This window comes from Theropithecus gelada, chromosome 14 (genome assembly GCF_003255815.1).
Source record: "Theropithecus gelada isolate Dixy chromosome 14, Tgel_1.0, whole genome shotgun sequence".
Taxonomy (NCBI): Eukaryota; Metazoa; Chordata; class Mammalia; order Primates; family Cercopithecidae; genus Theropithecus; species Theropithecus gelada.
In genome coordinates this window covers 81,299,537-81,319,408 of record NC_037682.1, presented here as the reverse complement: position 1 = coordinate 81,319,408, position 19,872 = coordinate 81,299,537, and the positions used below count along the sequence as shown (strand labels likewise).

Below are 19,872 nucleotides of genomic sequence, written 5' to 3'. Positions count from 1 at the left end.
TAGACTCTTTTCTTTGCATTTTTAAGTCTACACAACCCTTTCCAAAAGTGCTGTGGCAGTCCATTAGAAAAGTTATAAAAATATTCATGTGCTTTGACCCAGAGAACCTACTCCTGGAAAATAATTTAAGATAAATAAAGTGGTATATGAACCAAGATTTGCGTTACAATATTAAACAAAACGATAACAACAAAAGCTAAATCAAAACTATTTAGTAGCAAGGAGTTGGTTATTACACTTCAACATAATTGAGTAAAATATAACGATTAAATTTATAATAAGAATCATCTAGGAATAACTAAACTCAAATCCAAGATAAATTACCTAAACTACTGAGCAGGCACGTAAACTTGGGAAGGTGTTCACCCTATTTCAACCAGTTTCCTCCCTTGACAATATGAATAATACTTATTCTCATATTGGTAACATGTAGATTATTAAATGAGTTAACATACATGAAAGTGCCTAGCACAGTTCTTTGAATATCACAACTACAGACTAAATTGTAACATCTTTGTTATTTTTAATTGAAAAACTAGAAATCATAAGAATATGCCGTATAATCATGATTATGAAACATAAAAATTGGAAGATGAACATGAAGTCATAAGAATAATTTCTTACATTGCTATTAAGAAAAGAACTCATAAAACAAGAAAAAGATGAACAATATAAGTTTTAGTAAGGCTTTCTTTAAAAAAAATACTTAAATTCTTCCCATATTGTTTTAAATAGCTGAACAATTTGAAAGCTCTTGAGGTCTAAGTGATTTCCATAGCCAATTTTAATTTTCATTACATTGTACAAAATGGCAAATGATTTTCAAAATAAGCAATAAAAAGTTTATTAAGAAACAAAAACAAAACTCTTTTCACATTTGCATTTCAGCAGCTTTCAGAAGGCATCTAATCAGAGGGGGCATGGAACTTTGTTCTACTGGCATGCCCTCCGAAACAAGCTCACAATAGGTGGCTCCAGTAAGGCCCTTTTTAGGATGACAAAGAAACCCCACAAAATCAAAGCCTACACAAACAAGGAAAAAGCTAAAAACATCCGCCACTAATGCCGGTTGTTAGCCTGCTGGAGACACTGGCTGAAATGACTTGTGCCAATTGTAAATGTAATTTCTACAGATGGAGAATTATATATTTGACTTGTTGGAAAGGTCGGATACTAAAAATACTTTTTTTTTTTTTTACAAAACACAGAAAGATTAAAAAAGAGTGACAGCTGCTTATTTTATATTTTTTTCAACAGAATGTGGCTTATAATGTAGCAATGGAAAATGATCAGAGCGGAAGCATAAAATGAAGCAATTTATAAAGGTCTCAGTAAAAAACAAAGCTATAGAATATAATGTTGATTATAATTTAATGGACCTGTCAGTTTGATGTATCAGTCATGTAATTTCTATGCCATATTGAGAAAACCATGGAATTAAAGTGATGATGGTTTTATCATAGATGCTACTTCTATACAAACAGACACCTCAAGCCTCTAGAGAAACAAAACGATGTTCTATATTGAGGTGCACTGATGGAGGGAATTACCTGTGAAAAAGGAAAAAAATGACTTTATATGGCTCCCTCTCAGTAACAATGACAATTTCTTAAGTGGACTTTTATTCAAAATGCGTTGCAAAAATGATTTAAACGTATGACCCCGGACTAAAATCTTGCCTTCAAATCAATCCTAAATAAGTGACCCACACATGGTTGTTTTGTGGTGTCCACAACACCTTGGCCCCTGTTAGGTAAGCCATACCCACCCACATGTGTGATCTGTGACTAAAAGTGTCCCCCAATCACTGTTACTCCTTCTTCAGAATCTTCTACAGACTATTGTGCAAATTTCTTTTCCCATTCCTTCTTCTTCTTCATTTAACTAGCTTCAATTCACATCTATAATTGACTCTAATCCTCAGACACCATTGTGAATGATCTGTTTGAAATCTTTTTTGCTGATTATGTACTAAGTTGAGGATATACTCCCTGGTATTTATCGTTTCCTCCCACAGACTTCCACTGTGTCCACGTGTGCTGCTCCCCACTTCTTGCCAGAGTTTCCTCCAGTCGGTATCAGAAATTAGACATGCTAGCTTAAGTTTGACAACTAATGGGAGTCAGAAGATGACTGCTGCTCTATTACCAAGTTTAGTAATGGTTAGGAATTTCTGATAATTAATACAATAACTTTAGAAATAATTGTAAATTTTTACTTATTATAGATTTTAAAATTAACCACAATGTATGGTTAGGACATGTGTGTTGTTAGGACCTGTGTAAAGCAGGATGATTTTTGCCTCTCTTTGAAATCTAAAATGGGACTAAATGAAAAGTAATCATTTGAAAATTATGCGGTCTTGATTTTAGGTCAGTCTTATACAGATAAAGGTGTTTTCAAGAACTCAAATTTTTCAGCCAATTTATTTTTAAATGCATTTATAAACTATCAGAATGTATGCTTCAGACCTTTTAGTAGTTACAGAATCTTGTGACGGAAAGGAACCCATAAAAACCCGTGTGTCTCATCTTAACTACCTTCCCAGAGATGTAGGGCTCAGATGCCAGACCCAGAGGGGTTTCTAGGAGCCTGGATTGAGTAGATCTGCCTTTAATATGCCACCAACGGACAGAGAAAGTATGGTGTTCAAAGATGACACTGGAAACAAAAGCAGTCAAACTGAAATACTATTTGAAAATCCTAAGCAGACAAGCACAGCTAGGTATAAGGAAACTGAAGAGCTGGGAACACCTGGACAAAGTAAATAAATTTGGTTGGAAGGCTGGAAGAAAGAATGGTGAAACACCCTGAAATAATGTGGAAGAGTACCAGGGACTTTTTATAGAGCATGGTTAGCTTTGGTTTACAGTGGGGAGAGAGTTGGCAAGAACCCTGAGCCAATTTAAATGACTCACTGCTTAAATTTTCTCTATAGATTAGCCACCCAATCTAGTATGTGAAGACGTCCAGTGGTAACCACTTATTATTGTCCAAAGATGTCCATTTTGATTTTGGAACTCTGAGTATTGAACAGTGTTTCCTCTTATTGAACTAAAATTGGGCCCACTATAAATTCTACCCACTGGTCCTCATCTTTTATGCTATATATAGCCATAATACAAATGTAATATCAATTGTACATTTTTTTTTTTTGGAAATCAATAGGGCCCCAAAATTTAAGTAGTAGGATTATCTGAACATCCTAATTTGAAATCTTAATAAGCAAGGAAAATGGAAATGAGTTATTTTACTAGAACTGCAGAAAGGCTGATAGTCAGAGAGTTGTTCAAACTTCAAATGTTTGATTGCATTTTAAACTTTCTCTAATAAAATACTTTTAGAAGGTGAAAATATGTTAATATAATTATCATCATTAACATATTTAATGGACACATCTCGAGACAGGCATTTAGCTGGATGTGTTGTTGAGGCTGGGCCCTTGTTCTCAGTGACCTTGAAAAATATCGTCAGAGCTATGACAGGAAAGAGCTAAAGGTTGTTTTCTATTTGAAGTTTATAATATATTTTGGAGCAGAAATGTAAAATATAGGGGAATATCATACTTTCTGAAGAAAAAAAATGTGTTTCTGAAGCCTAAAGGAGTCAGTTAATGTAGATTTGTCACTGTTTTATTAAAATAAAAAAGGAACCAATAAAACATATATATAAATAATCAGAAGGCAAAAATCAAAATTATTTCCTTTTTGTAAAATAAGAGCACTTTAATTCAGATACAAATAACAGTTCCTCATTACCAAATAGCATCATTTCCTTAGACATGTGGGCTTAGGGGAAAATGTTAAAAGGGCTGAGTGAAAACAGCAAGACAAAGACAGGCATGTTCTACCTGAGCTGGAAGAAGGGTACACTTTGTATTAGCTTGCAATTTTGCAAATGATCTTTACAGAAAAATATCAGCAGATATTCTGTGGGAACCTGGACATTACTTTGAGTTAGAGTGAGGTCACTCTAACTTTTGACCCTACTCTATTGCCTAAGCCTTTTATAAATGGCTCTGATACAACAAGTTGTGGTAATCCTCTTTCTCCATGAGGAGTGGCTGCCTTTCTTCAGCAAGCTGCTTTCTCTTGTGACCACACAGCAAGCTCACAAGCCCTGCCAGCAGGGCAGTGAGGGCGGCTCCTACCATCGCCGCCCCAAGGAGCCATGACCAGATCCGACCGGCTTGTTCCAGATAGGACTTAATGTAGTCTTGAAAAGAGTCTGAGTCTGAAATAGAAAGACATCCCATTGTTTTTATTGTTACCACCATTGTTACGATCACCATCATCTTCAACCTTTCACAGTCCTTTGAAGGCCAGTTCTACTACTTATTAGCTGTAAGAGCTTGGGAAAGTTATACCTAATACTCCAAAGCCTCAGTTTCTTCATCAGAAAAATAGGAAAATAATACCCCCATTGTTGGAACGTTTGAATTTTATAGATAACATCCGCAAGTGATTCAGAGCCTAGTATATAGTGTGTACTCAATTAAATGTTAGCTGTGATTTTTCCATCTTTTTCTGTAAAAGGATCTTGTAACTATTCCAATTATCAATAGAACACTGTTACATCATTAATCATTCACTAATCCAGTCTTTTAATTATTTGACAAACATTAATAGTAATGTTGGCAAATGCTCCGTAATCTTAGAAGCCTCCTAAGAACCCCAGGGCATTTGAACAATCTCTATATTCACAGAGGTCACAGTCTTAAATCTTGAAACAGATTTTGGCTCATAGGGTTGTCCCTCTGTCCCAAGGCTTCGGTGGTGGGGGTCGCTCTTGGTTACCGGGCCGCAGGGGCACAGGAGCGGGCCCCGTGCCGCGGTACCCTGGAGCGCCCACACTCTGGGCCTTTGTTTCTCCTCGGAGATGCGCGGACCAAGAACCCTGCGCTCCCTGGTGGAGGACGGGAGCCTGGCCTTGATAGGCCTCAGGACGCTGAAAGTAAAGCCTGGAGGGGCGGGGCTTAGGGGAGCTGATATCTGTATGAATAATGGCCCTTCAGGTGTGCCGAAATCAAACAACAACCAAAACAAGCAAAAAAAAAAACAAAAACAAAAAAAAAAAAAAAACAAAAAACAAAAAACCTCAAAAGCCTTAAATGAAACTACATTGCAAAAAATAAAAACAAATTTTTTAAAAAGGGAGGAAAAAGAAAAAAAAAAACAGAATGAAAAGAGTAAAAAAGTCGAAGAGGCAGAGCCTGAAGAATCTGTGGAAAAACTACTGGATCCAATTGTAGCAAAAGGGAAGGTGGAGCATTTCCTGAAGTGGAAAGGATGTCAGATGTTGACAGTACTTGGGAACCCGCAAAAAATTTAGATTGTCCAGAGTTAATTGAAACATTTCTTAATTCTCAAAAAGCTGGTTTAAAAAAAAAAAAAAAAAGGTACAAAAATAAAGAAAGTCTTTATCTGACAGTGAATCTAATGACATCAAATCAAAGAAGAAAAGAGGTGCTGCCGACAAACCAAGAAGCTTCACCAGAGATCTTGATCCTGAAAGAATAATTGGTGCCACAGGCAGCAGTGGAGAATGGATGTTTCTCCTGAAATGGGAATATTCACATCAGGCCTACTTGGTGCTAGCAAAAGAAGCAAATATGAAGTTTCTTGAAATTGTAATTGCTTTTTACAAAGAGATAGTAAGTTGGCATTTTTGTCCAGATGATGAAGCTTAATTGTTTGTACTGCAAGATATATATATATATATAAAAAATATAAATATACACATAAATATATATATAAATATATACATAAATCTGGGTCTTGGCTTTTAATTAACTAGTGTGGAAAAATAACTACATTCTAATGAAAATCAGTTTTGATATGTTCATTTTAAAAGTAGTATTGGGAGAGTTGAGTTTTTTTGGTGTGTGTGTGTTTTTTTTTTCATCAATACCATTGGTTACTTTGAATAAATAAAAGCTTTCTGTAATTGCTTCCTTTATCATAAAAGAACGTTTGATATCATGATGTATTATTTCCTCTGCATTAGAGAACAGCATTTCTAAATGTCGCGGAAAATTTCCATAGCCATTACTCAATCAGAACTTGTGTTCAGCCTAAGGAACACTCTGGGTTGTGTGTGTCTGTGTGTGTGTGTGCGTGCATAAAATGCATGCGTAAATGGCTTTTTGTGTTGTTTTTAAACATTCACCAAAACAAAAATCATGGGTAAGCACATGTTTTTGAGATGCCATCATTCTGAGCAACCTAAGAAATAAATCACATCAAATTAAATTCAAAATTTTCCTGAAGCCATACATTTCAAATACAACAGATGATTCTATAATTAGTTGGATAATTTAAATGAATCATTTAAAAGCAGTCATATAAGAATCCCTATCTACACCCTTGGTCATATAAATGAACAGGCTGTTTGCAAAATTCCTAAAAGGAATAATTTTATTACTACCAACAACCTCCCCAACCAGATGAGGGGACTAGACAGATCCTGCTGTGTTTTAATTATCTAAACAAGACTTAGTTTAATGGACATTTAAATATTCCTCTAGCAAGCCATTCCTTTACAAAAAAGTTGAAATCCCTGTGCTATATTAACTAAAAGGTCATGATTCATGGTATGTCTAAGATGTGGCTTATAGGAACCCAATCAGATGGTTGGAGATTTGGCAGTTTAGAATCTGCTGCCATAAATGGATGAACAACTTTTATAATGTATTGACTTGGATATTTTTTCTTCACCTTATCTCATTCCTTACATGTAGACTCAGTCTTTTCAAAATTCGATTTGCTGGTTCAGCAGAAACCAGGATAAACAATAACTTTGTAGTAATCAGAATGTTATCCAATTGTATACTGATTCCTTTATTGTAAATAAAGGTGAATAGTGGTGAATAGTTTTACATTACTTTAAAAAGCAACAACAGATTTTGACCATATATATTTTAAAAATAAATCTGAACAAGGAAAAGTCTTTAGCCTCCTGATTATTTATATTCCTCAAACCACCATAAGAACATGGCACTGGGGAGAGACAGCATCCAATATGTTACTGGCTTAGCATTTCCTCTATTATCACACCCATCACATTATATTCCAGCTATCTATTACATGAATATATTTTTTTCTATTAAAATGGTTCCTTGAAGGCCAATAGTATGTTTTCATCATTGATATAATTCTAGAATCTGATACAGTATCTGAAACACATATGAGAGAATGAACATGTTTACTGAATGACTGAATGTGTTATTGTACCCAGAAGATATGGTGAAGGAATGTCCCTGAATGGCAGGTGTGGAATGAGAAGGGGAGACCTACACAAAGGATGTCACCCAGGTGAAAAATGTATAAATTGCCCATATTTCACTCTGTTATGAAGTGGTATTTACAGTTCCTTTTAAAATTTGGTATAAACAGTGATGGGTGCTTTAAAATCAAAAAGATAAAAGTCTTAATTCCAATAGAATTGGAATTAGGAATGTAGGAAAACAAATGTAATCATAGCATACTATTTGGTTGAATTGTAAATAATATTGTAGTAGTGAAAACAATACAATTCCTAGATGTGGATTTGCCCCCAAATATGATAATACTATACTGAGAAGTTGAATGAAAGAACAGGGAAGCTGTAAGTGAGTTAAAATCATTATTTAAATATGAGGAACTCTAGAGATAAACTTGATGAATTAACAGATAGTAATATTTGCCTATTATTTAGAAATACAGAGCAAAATAGCAGAATAAATAGCTAAAAGGGTTACAGTAGCTGATATAGGGGCATAAGTCTTTTGTTATACGTCTTGGATCACTCTTTGGCTTGTAAAATAGCATGCATATATTATTCAATAAAATTAAATTAATTAAAACATATGCTTAACACCTTATGTGTATGTGGAAAAAAGTATAAGAAAAAGTACAATGGAGACTAAAACAACACAAGTGATCAATCTAACAATAAGATTATAGGTGATTTTTATTTTTGTTTTATTCTATTATTATTTTTCCAAAATAAAAAATGAATGTCTTTTTACTGATACAAGTAGAAAGCATGCTACTAAAAGTACCTGAGGCAATTAATAAATGATATAACTATAGGAAATCCATCATCAGATAATGCATATTAAAAAAAAATAGCATACTGCTAGATAAGGATTACATAGATTAAACTTCCCTGTGCATCAACAATTAACCTAAAAATAAATATAATGAAAAACAAATCTCATTATCAAAATCAACTGCATATTAAAGGCACATAGTAGTTAAGGAGGAATGTTTAAATTTTATGTAAATATAACTATAGAATCTATTTAGGAGACTATAAGATTTGAGTAAATGAGGAAGTTTATACTGAATATCTGTTCAGTAAGAGCAAATGGATTCTTTCTAACAAAACAATTCCTCTATAGAAGTTGCTCTCTATAATGCATATAGAAGATATGTATGTAGAACATACACAGAAGATACTACAAATTTACTTTTTGACATAGCAGAAAGAAGAGAGTGCATCCGGGGCTTACCTTGCAGCAAGTCATGGCTATGTGACTCAAGTCTAGAGCAAAAATATATGTATAACTTTGGGGGAAGTTCCCTTAAAAAGAAAAAATATATCTTTGACCATTTACCTTTTCCTTTCTGACTAGCTATAATATAGATGGGTTGTTGGTGAACCATCATGGAATCTATAATCCAGGGTAAACCCTAGACCTTGAAAGTTACTGTTTTTAATATATATTAAAATTATTTTGAAAATGGGACTACAATACCTAGCTTAGATTGCTGTTAGTGGCTTCAATACACAGTACACTTACAATGTCCAAAAAAGGCAGGATACATAGAGGCTATATAATAAATATTTTCTTTTTTTTAAAGACTCAGCTCAAGTGTTTTCACAGCTTTTAAACACTATTTCTATGTCAGTTCTGTTCTCCAGCTTCTCTTATTATTGCTCCACTTCAATTCATTCCAAGTGGTCTCAATATTTACTGTCACCAAGGGACTATCTTTGAAACACTTTTACTTCTCAATGTCTTTAAACTAAAATTCAGACTTTCTTTCTAAGCTATCTGCTTTTGAGCCCCAATAGTGCACCTTTTTGTTCTTTTCCAATGTCATAATTTTTTTATCATCTTTCTCTATGTGAAGTCCTATTTTTCTTGTCATCCATTCTTTTCAGAATAATTATGTAGATTTTTGTTTTATGTGCTGTCATTTCCAAAGTGCATTAACATGCCCATTTATTCACAAAACAAACACATGAAGTAGTTAGGGGCCATTACTCTAATGAATTAGGAATCTGCCTGGAGCTATTAAACCAGACAATGTATATATAACCATTGGTACAATGTCTACCATATAGAAAACAATTTACAACTGCTGTTGATTCTTATCATGATAAAATAATAATTTCATCAATATTTCAACTAAATCAGCTTACAATAGGAGTTTTTCTTTCCAAACTTGCTTCAACTGCTGACTCAGCTCCATTCTCTCTTCTGGATTCTCAAACTAGTTTCTTTGCTGCCTTGTGACATTTGGCACAAATGTCCATTTATTATGATTATATCTATTTATATATATCTTACTTTTCAAGCTTGTCACAAACTCTCAAGAACAAGTATTATGTCTTACATGTTTTATCTTTCATTCTTCTATTCATTTATTTAAAAAATCACATATTCATTGAGATACACTACCTGTCAGGGGACACTCTGTCTCATTTACCTTTTCACCCTCAGCACCTGGCAGGTAAACAAATCATTTCGAGAGTAATGTTCTGATGAAGATACAAAGGGATCATGGAGAAGAGACCTCCTACATCTCTCTGTGAAGTCAGGGAAGGCACCAAGAAGACTGTCCCACTGAGTAAAAGAATGAGTTAGACTCTGAGCATATAATGTTGATGGCAATCCATCCTAGGCAGAAAGGAACAGCATGCACAGAGGTGTACACATAGCCAAAAAGAGCTATTGAACAAATTCACAAATGATAGAAGTGTCATCAAATTCCATTGGCAGAATGGGGCACTGCAGTTACTATGAGCATTGTTTCCCCTTCTCATTTTTGAAACCAAATTTCCAGGTCTTTTGTAATGTATGGGAAGAAAGATGCTCTCAACAGAGAACTTTTCTGCTACCCAGAAAGCAAGATTACATTTATCAACAACATTGAGGATATAACCCTTCATTGCCAAAGCTTTTTGGCCTCACCTTGTAAATTAGTTATACATACAAGAAAATTACCTGCTACTCAATTTTCTAAAGAATCACTAAATTTAATTATAAGAGAATGTTTTATAAATGGCAGAAATCAGCTGCCCTTTTACAGAAATCACTTAAGTAATTATAAGCATGAGTACCTACCTGGATGATGAATAATAATCCCTTTGAACAAAATTATATCAAGACATTTAAAATAATTTTTAAGTAAGCTTAAAATTTGGCTATGAATAGAGATAAATTTTAAACTTCTTGGAAGTACAACAGAAGCAACAATATGGAAAAATTCATAAAACAGAAAATAGGCAATTGCTGTTACTTAGTTTAGCTATTTTGTTTTGTTTTGTTTTACTTTACTTTGTTTTTAGAGATGAGTCTTGCTGTGTTGCCCAAATTGGCCTCACATTCCTGAGTTTAAGTGAACCTCCTGTCTCAGCCTCCCAAGTATCTGCTGTTGGTTACTTTAAAGTCAAACTTCTCTAAAATTAACTTTGTAAATTCAAAGCTGTATGAAAATTACTCTAAAGCATTCAAATAAATTTTGTTTATTTAAATTTAATTGGAAATAAATACCTTCAAGCCTCTAATATGACTCATTGAGCTTCTTTTCCCCTGGCTCATCCAGGCAATTTTGTTGCCTTTGTAGTAAAAAGTATTCATTTGTACACTTAGGGAAGGAACAAAGAGGTGGAGCATATGTGTAGAAGACAATATAGGGGTTAAAGGGAACCCTCCTCTCTGTGCAGTGATGGAGTGATAAAGTTTTGGATTAAATATTTGACACTTATTAGCTTTGTAGTTTAAAATTAATCACTTTATCTTTCTGATTCTCAATTTACTTACCTGTAAAACAGAATAAAAATCACCCCTTCATAGGATTTTAAAAATTAGCTGAGTCAACAGTTTGTATGCTGATGTCCCTCACATTTGGATCTGAGGGCCAGACACCACTTTTGAGTTTCAGGCCTGTGTATCCAACTTCCCAAGAGACATTTACCTTGCCGTCCCATATAACTTCTTTCACTGTATAACAAAACCATAAGCCTTCCTCCAAGTCTTTCTTTGCTCCTCTTGTTATTATATCAGTGAATTATTCTACCATTCATCAGTTTCACAGGCCAGAAAGCATAAAGCCATTCCTAATATCCTTCATCTGGCATATAAATCATTTTCCAAGTTCTGTAAATTTTGCCTTCAAAATAATATCAAATTAATCATGCTTTCTATCTCCCTTCCTGCCACTACCACTGCAACTCAAACTACCTTTATCTCTTCCCCAGACTCTTGTAATAGCATTTACACTGCCTTTCTGCATGTGCTTTCCAACTGCTAAAATCTTTCTACACGCTGAAGCTGCAATAATCTTTTGAAAATTCAAATTTGATTATAACCTGCTTAAAATTTATCAGTGGCTTGCATTATTCTAACAATATGGCCCAAAATCATAATCATGCCCTCCTTTTCAACTAGTTAATTCTACCTGTCATATTGATGTCATCTGAAATATCACTTCATTGACCCCTGGAGTTAGACATATCTCTACATAAATGAGATTTTAAGGAAGCAGTTATCTTTTCCTTCCATTGTAAACTTTATGAAGATAGAGACTATGTTGTTTACCATTGTATCCATAGTATCTAAGGCAATGTCTTGTTCAAAGTAGTTATTCAATAAATGTGTGTGTAAATAATAAACAACTCAGTGCAGACACATAAAAAAAAAACACCTGACATGATAGAATACTTACAGTGTTTAAAAATATATATCCAAAAATGACCTGAGTATAAAGAGGTATGACATTTTTCTAGCAAACTTCACTTATATTAGTTAAGAGAAATGACACTTCATGATAAATATCACTTGCACTCAAATTGATTTATTGATTTCAGTCCATACCAGATAAAATGTGATGCTTAGAATGGAGAAGCTTGCGAGATAAATTCTGATCTTGGGGGTCTGGGGAAGAATAAAACCCAGGACAGATTCATACATAGAAAAAAATACTATGTAACTATGAGAAAGGCGTGAGTAAACATGACTATAAGTGTAAAATGATTTTTATATCTGAGAGTTTGACAAATGGAGAAATAGAGAAATCCTAAATGGAAAATCTTTGAAAAATAGTTACCAGTAAGCTCTCTTCTTTATGTACTGTGGTTTTCATAGAAGGAAGGGAAGACCTGTTACTTGAGACTTACAGGAAGTCCCTCCTCTTATCACACCTCCACCCTTTGCAAACTTCTCTGTTCTTAGTGATCTTAAGATTTTTATTAAACGGGTAATAAATTAAGGATTATAATGCACTTTCTCGATTTAAAGCATTCAGGAATAACATTGTAGAAGCATAAGGTTTTGTGCTATCTCAAAATAAATTGGTAACACTAGATTCAGCAATTCCTCTGAAAGAAAGTAAACTTTACCTGAATCTTGTAGGTAGCTATAGTCATAGCCCAGATCTTTGGATGAAATAAAGAAATCACCGTTTCTGTACAGTGGTATAAAAGGAACCATGTAGGATTCCCGGTTATGTCCAATGGGTGCATTGGCTTCTGGATAAACTTCTTGAAGAGGATGGTGCCTTCGGAGCCACTGCTCAAAAATACTGCAGAGGAAAGGGTTATTCAGATTAAGAAACATATTGTGTATAAAAGACATATTTGAAAATTTTTAAAGTAAAGTAAGGCATATATTAAAATCTGGAGACATGGAAAGATGTCGAATATATTCTTTATACTTCAAAAATATTTCATAAAGTATCAGTTTATTCTTTCAGGCCTTGAAGAAGTTCACTCATTTAAAATAAATATTGAGGCTAGCTTTGAAACAATAATTTCTTAGGAGGTGAATAAAACTTACACATTGAGTTTTGAACCTTCAGAATGCTGCAAAATAAAGGTAACCATTGGTTGAGTGACAATCATAGTTGCAAATTAAATATATTGCTTGTCCCAAAGAAAGACCAGAGAAAGAACATATAAAACCAAACTGGAAACAGTGCTGGAATTTGGTCACTTTTTTGGTTCTGGTGGGAGGCTTTCAACGATTTAAACATCCATGTTGTGATAGGTGAAGTGTGGGCTTAATGAGTCTTGATGGGAGACAGAGCTTACCTCCAATGATAATGGTTTAAATACTTGTACTTTGTTTCCCGGCTTTTCCTAAAGTTAGAGTATGACCATATGATAAATATTATGCCAATCAGACATACTCATTCATGACTTTGAAACAGGAGATAGTGACACAAAGAAGCAGGGACAATCGGAAACCATCCTAGAAATGGGCAGTGGCAGTTGATACAACAATATTTAGTTTTCAGGGGCAGCAAAGCCAGATGTACCAGCAAAGGAATCCATTGCCCAAGAAGTGCCCTGTGTTCTATAGCATGGTTTTGGCAGCTGTCTTAGCTGATGCCCTTCTTGCTTATTCTCACCTGTTTCTGAACCTGATGCTCCATGATTTTGTGAGCTACCCAATAGCCTCTCAGCAAATTCTTTTCCTACTTAAATCAGGCAGAGTTAGTTTCTGCTTCACGCAACTAAAAGCTTTGACTAGAACAAAAACTAAAAAGTTAAAGGATTGAAAAACTCCAGTAAGAATGGAGTAGAAACTCAAGATGTAGGATAATTTATAGGGGACCATTAACAATATGACAAAGAGAATGGCCTTGCATTATCGAGTCGTGTGACATACAAGAAAGGAACACAAGAACTGGAGTTGGGGAACTCTCCTTGAGGCCTAGCTCTGTGTTTTCATCTGACTGTATGACTCTAAGCCAATCATTGAACTTGGAGACTTAGCCTCCTCATCCCTAAAATAAGAGTAATAATATCTGTCCTACCTGTTTCCAATATGATAGTTTTTGTGAAAGTACTAAATAAGTAAGCTATCGTTACTTAGCTGTACATTTTAAGCTAGCAGGTCAAAGGTTGGTACATGGTAGAAAATGTGGTATTGAAAAAGAAGTGATAATGCTTCAAATAAATTGAATACAATTTTAGAAAACCATTTTCAATATTTTGAAGCACAAAAACAAAGAGGACAAGGAAGCCAAATGGAAGAAATGGTGATCATTTTTTCCATGACAGAAAACAATTTTGTTTATTAGAGGATCTGAACTTGAAACACTACTTGTGGTCAAAGTTGGTTTTCAGTTGTGAATTTAGTGAGTAATTGGCAGTCCACTGAAAAACACTAAAAATCTGGTTCATGCATACCAAATACTTTCTAAATTAGTGCAATTATTAAATGAATATTTACTGAGTATCTACTGTAGGTCAACCTACACATAGACCTGTGTAAAAATCTGAGTTCTATAGGTTACGACAAGGAAGATTTGTAAAGTTTTATAATCTGTTTGATCTTCTTTATTCTACAAAATGTGAATTATGTTTATGCCATGAAGGTAATGTGAGCATTAATTAAAATAACACAAAATACACAGTTAAGTGCTTGCCAAATGGTAAGTAAAAGCTATTATCTTTCTCACAGCTCCTCTCTCCTCTTCTTCCCCCTCCTCAGTATTATGACTATACTGGAAACACTTTAAAATTGATGAGATATAACATAAGCTGTAATAGAAATGCCAAAGCCATGTATATGTGAGCAGTGCCTTTGGTGATGTTTATTATTCTGATAGGCAAAAATGAGAAATTATAAGATTTAAGATTAGTTTTTTTGTGCTTCATTTTCCTCAACACAAGAAATTAGAAACTGGCTTAACAAATAAACCTCAATTTCGTTAAAGTCCTATGATTTTATAAACTAGTCCTTTTGTTTTAACTTCTATGGTTTTCTTCTCTTCACAAAAGCAGTACTTGTTTGTTATATAAAAAAGAGAAAATATAAACAAAAAGGAAATCATATTACAAATAATTTTTAGTAGACATTTGTACTAAACCATGTATTTTCAATTGGTAAATTAATTTTTTGAAATGAGAAGGAGGCTGTCTGATAATCCCTCCACCACCCCTGTCAAACTTCGACTGATTTTGGAATAGCCTGATATACAATGAGCCACTAGATAAGGGCTTGAGGCAAAAATTGTACCTTTTGTCAATTGAGAAAAATTACTATTATAGTTCAATTTATAAATAATCTTGTTTCTGCCATGAAATAAAAATTCTTTACCTAAGTAGGGCAAGGACATCAATTCTCAGCACCAAGTGATTTAATGGATGGAACCATTAATGTGCTCACCCACCTCATCAACCTTTTCAAATGAAGGTATTAATCTTGATTAAGTTCTTCACCAGTGACTCTCAACTTCAGTTAATTTCACCAAACCATGTCTAGAATAGCTCACATGGGAATACTAATGTTTAACTTAGATAATTACATTGACATTTAGGGAGGAGGGGGTAGTCATCATTTTAGCAAAACTTAATTTGAACTGAATCTAAATAGTTTTCTGAACATCTTAGCAACAGTGAAATTCACAACAGAAAAATTAGAAAAATGTAAAGATGACCACAGATGGAAACATGGAAAGATACGTTTTTTAAATGAAAGCTGGCATGGGAACTCTGATTTCAGGTCCGTAAAGACTCTAGTCACTCTCATCCTTAAAATAAGGAAAAAATAGACAAATTAATAATCAACAAATTTTCTTGGACCCATGAGAGAATTGAAGTTGTGGGTCAAACTGCCATACTCAAAAGTGGAGAGATGGGTTCATCCAGAGGCACATAGCTGAGATCTGCTTACCAGGGGCAGGAGCAGCTGGATTCCTAAAGTGGTAGGAACGCTGAAACACTTCCATGAATGACTGGAGACTGAGTCTAGACTAGTGATGATAGTGGGAAATTCCTGGGTGCTGCTGTCTTAAGGGAACTTCCACATGTTTGGGGCTTTACCTCCAGGAACTCCACCAGGTTTTCATGGTGAAGACCTCAGAAAGATACTCTCCTTATTCTGTCACAGAGAGGAGGAGAGTGACCATTGTGAAATATGCCCAGGACATTATCCATATCAAAACCCTATGATCCAGGGGAAATGGTTAGAGCCTTATCCCAGTTTCAGGAAGAGAATTCCTTTCAGTCCAGTCTCTTTCAGTTTTCCTGTCTCACCTAAGGGGAAGTAAATATAAACCACAGGTGTCAGAGTTTCAAGGAAATAAATAGAAATACTGCAGTCAGGGAAGCAAATAGAGGGGCAGAGGCAAAAGAAGAAAAAGCTGTATTGTGAAGCCCCAATGCACTGGTCTACTAAAGGACTAAGATTTAATTAGAATATTTTGAACACTGCCCTCCCTCATACTTTACCACCATCCAACAAAGCTTCAGTATAACAACAGTGGATTGCAGCTAAAAGAGCTGAAATACATAAACTATCTCTAAGGAAGAGTATGTAGGGGAACCTAAAACCAAAAATAGAGACAAAAACAAATACTCTAGAGAAACTTGAGGCCTCTGATCTCAAAACCATAACAACTATGACAAACATTTAATCATTGTCCGACTCCTTGCCAGAATATCATAAATTTGTACACTAAAAGCCCATTTACCTTGGTTTATCTTACCTAATAAAACCTATATGGCTTTTAATAAACAATTACAAGGCATGGCAACAGAGAAGAAAAAAAATCTGAAGAGACAAAGCAATCATTAGAACCCAACTCAGATATGATATAGATTTGGGAACTATGAGACATGGAATCTGAAATAATTTTGAATAATATGAATTTTAAATAACTATACATAATATAAAATTAATACATTAAAATAACATTTCTAATAAAAAAGTAAATAATACACCAAAAAACCCATGAATAATGTAAGCAGAAAGATGGAAACTCTAAGAAAAAATCGAAAGAAAGGCTAGAAATCAAAAACACTCCAACAGTGTTGCACATATCACTAGCGTTGATATGGTCAAGAAAAGAATCAGTGAACTTGAGGCTAGGTTAGCAGAAACTTCCCAAACTGAAATGCAAAGAGAAATAATAAAAAATAATTAAGAATTGTGGGATAATTTCCAAAAAATGTAACATATGCATAATTGGAATTCCAGAAGAAGAAAAAGTAGGCAGAACAGAAGAAATATTCTCCAATAAAGAGAACTGTGGCTCCTTGAAGAAATGGAAGCCTCTAGGGCTGGAATAAGAAACATGTAAGATGAATGTTGAGCATCTTGCAGTGCCATAAAGTAAGGATATGTTCAAAGAAACCACAGCCATCCACAATGTTAGAGATATGTCAAAGGGACAGAGGAGTCAACTGAAATCACTCCTAAAGGCTAAAACTGGAAGAGTTTGAGCCACAAAATAAAGCCATATAAAATAAATATAGAGGAGTCTATACAGATATAATCTATAAACATATAAGTTAATAAATGGAGAGAAATATATAAATCTATCATGTAAAAGAATTCAAATAATTATGATCATGTAAAAGAATTCAAATAATTATGTAGATACTCTGCCCTGAAGGTACTATCTGTAACTCCCCACTCACTAAGTATGGGATGCACACAGTTACTTCTTTTCAAAGAGTACAGTATCAAAACATGGTGAAATCATTTAACAGTTTGAGAAAGTTGACCAACACTACCTCTGACAGGTAATCAAGGTTAACATTCACAATGGTAAGTTATGTTAATAGCGTGGCCCTTGTGGGGTGATAGAGGTGTGATAATTTCTCTCTACTCATCGTAAGGGTCATGGCCAACACTCCTATAACAAAAGACAGATTAACAAGAGAAAAGCATAATAATTTAATCAAAGTTTTATATGACATGGGAGACTTCAGACAAAAGAAACAAAGACCCAGGGAAAATTGTCTATTTTTATGCTTAGATTTTATGCTTATGTCCAGTGATGCAGAAATTTGACAGGACAAAAGGGTATGATCTAATGGTAATAGACTGAGAGAAACAATCCAGTGAGACCTATCTGTTTGTATTCTTTTTGACCTTTCTGTGCAGCAGTCCCTCCTCCTACATATAGGGCAGGACCTTAGAAATTAAGGTTTTATGATCTACTATCAAACAACGTAGGTCAAAGTATTTCTTTATGGCCAGTTGCTACACAGAAAGATGAGAGAAGATGATAGTAATATTTTTAGGGTTTATGGCTTGTTTTGGAAAAGAAAGGTTCTAGTTTTCATGAACTTGGGGAAGAAGTTGTCTAGTTTCTATGGCTTCTTTCCCAGGAGAAAGAGGGGACAGAGACTTTGCTTCTGAGGCCTTCCAATCTCCTTTACTTCAAAATACTCGGCATCCCAAGGCACCATACTTTGGGGTACATTTTGAGTCCTTATACACCTGTGATATGATGTGAAGAGAACGGTGCTTTACCTCTATGGTTGTCCATCTCAAAACACATATCCCAGTTTAATCATTAGAAAAATATCAGACAAATATCAAATGTGGGACATTTTACAAAATACCTGAGCAGTACTCCTCAAAGTTGTGAAGGTCATCAAAAAACAAGGAAAGTCTGAAAAACACTCATAGGCAAGAGGAACCTAAGGAGACAGGATGATTAAATACAACGTAGTATCCTGGGTGGGATCCTGGAGCAGAAGAAGATATTAGGTAACTACTAAGTAATCTAAATAAAGTATTGATCGGAAGTATGCGACAAATTCAAGGAACTAAAAATTGACCAAAATGTCTATGGGGATCAAGGAGCAAATAGCTCCAGATGAGGCTAGGAAGGTGAACTGAGGCCAAATCATGAAGGGTAGCAGAGGCCACATTAGGGAAATTTGTATTTTTTTCCTAAGAGTGGTAAAAAATCACTGTTTGTATCTGGGATGGTGAATGATAACATGAACAGTTTATCATTTGTAAAAGACCAGACAGATTTCATTGCAAAGAAGCGACTGAGGAAGAGTAGGAGTTGGTGGATATGCAGGCATCAAGGGAGATAAATCAGTGAGAAAATTATGTCCAGGAAAAAAGATGACGTCCAGAAGTCCAAGCAGTACAACTGAGAGGCCAGGTGCCACAGAAAATGCCTGATTTTCTGGCTTATGCTACTGAGCAAAGTGTTTGTATTACCAGATATAGAAATCCCTGAAGAAGTGGAATATTAGGGGAGGATGTTAATGTCATGATTCTAGATGTGCTGTGCTGCAAGATGTTTTTGAGACATTTCAGTGGGGACGTCAGGTCATTAGCTAGATATCTGGGTCTGGATTTCAGAGTAAGATTAACTTTGGAAGCACAAATGGAGAACCCACCAACCTCTAGCTAATAACTGAAGCCATGGGAATAATGAGATAATGAAAATACAAGAGAATCTGGAGTTATTTTTCTTAGATGTCATCTTTCTGAAAGACCAGGACAGATGATGTGACAATCACACTGTCTTTGAGAACTACAGCTTGAGATGCCTCCAGCCACTCAAATTTCTAGTCACTCAAAATTTATTGAATTGTAGTTGTATAATAGCAAGGCCAGTGCATTCCTATATTTTTTATTCTTTTTTGTTTGTTTGTTTGTTTCTTCATGTAGTACTTGTTTTGAAGCAGTTACTTGTTAAAACAAATTTGTAATTTTTAAATGATAACAAACATTTCCATTTAAACTTAATCCAATAAAACTCTCTAGGCCTCAGTGTGCTCATTTATAGAAAGCAGATGGTACTATCCATTTTAACGTAGTTATGAGAACAAAAATAAAATAAGGAAGTGAAATGTCGAGTAATAATACTTATGGATAAAATGAGAAAACATAAA

At 34.6% G+C, this 19,872-nt stretch overlaps 1 protein-coding gene and 1 pseudogene across 1 annotated transcript in view; one reads left to right on the top strand and one right to left on the bottom strand.

Moving 5' to 3' along the window:
* Nucleotides 1-3,616: 3,616 nt before the first annotated feature.
* The window catches only part of TYR (tyrosinase), a 113,552-nt gene continuing 97,296 nt past the window's right edge, over nucleotides 3,617-19,872 (bottom strand). The window contains exons 4-5 of the mRNA XM_025356739.1: nucleotides 12,613-12,794; nucleotides 3,617-4,233 (exon numbers count right to left, since the gene is read on the bottom strand). Coding sequence (XP_025212524.1) covers nucleotides 4,007-4,233; nucleotides 12,613-12,794 — 409 coding nt within the window. The 3' untranslated portion in view covers nucleotides 3,617-4,006. The remainder of the gene's footprint in view (nucleotides 4,234-12,612; nucleotides 12,795-19,872) is intronic.
* LOC112607264 lies at nucleotides 4,879-5,689 on the top strand (annotated as a pseudogene).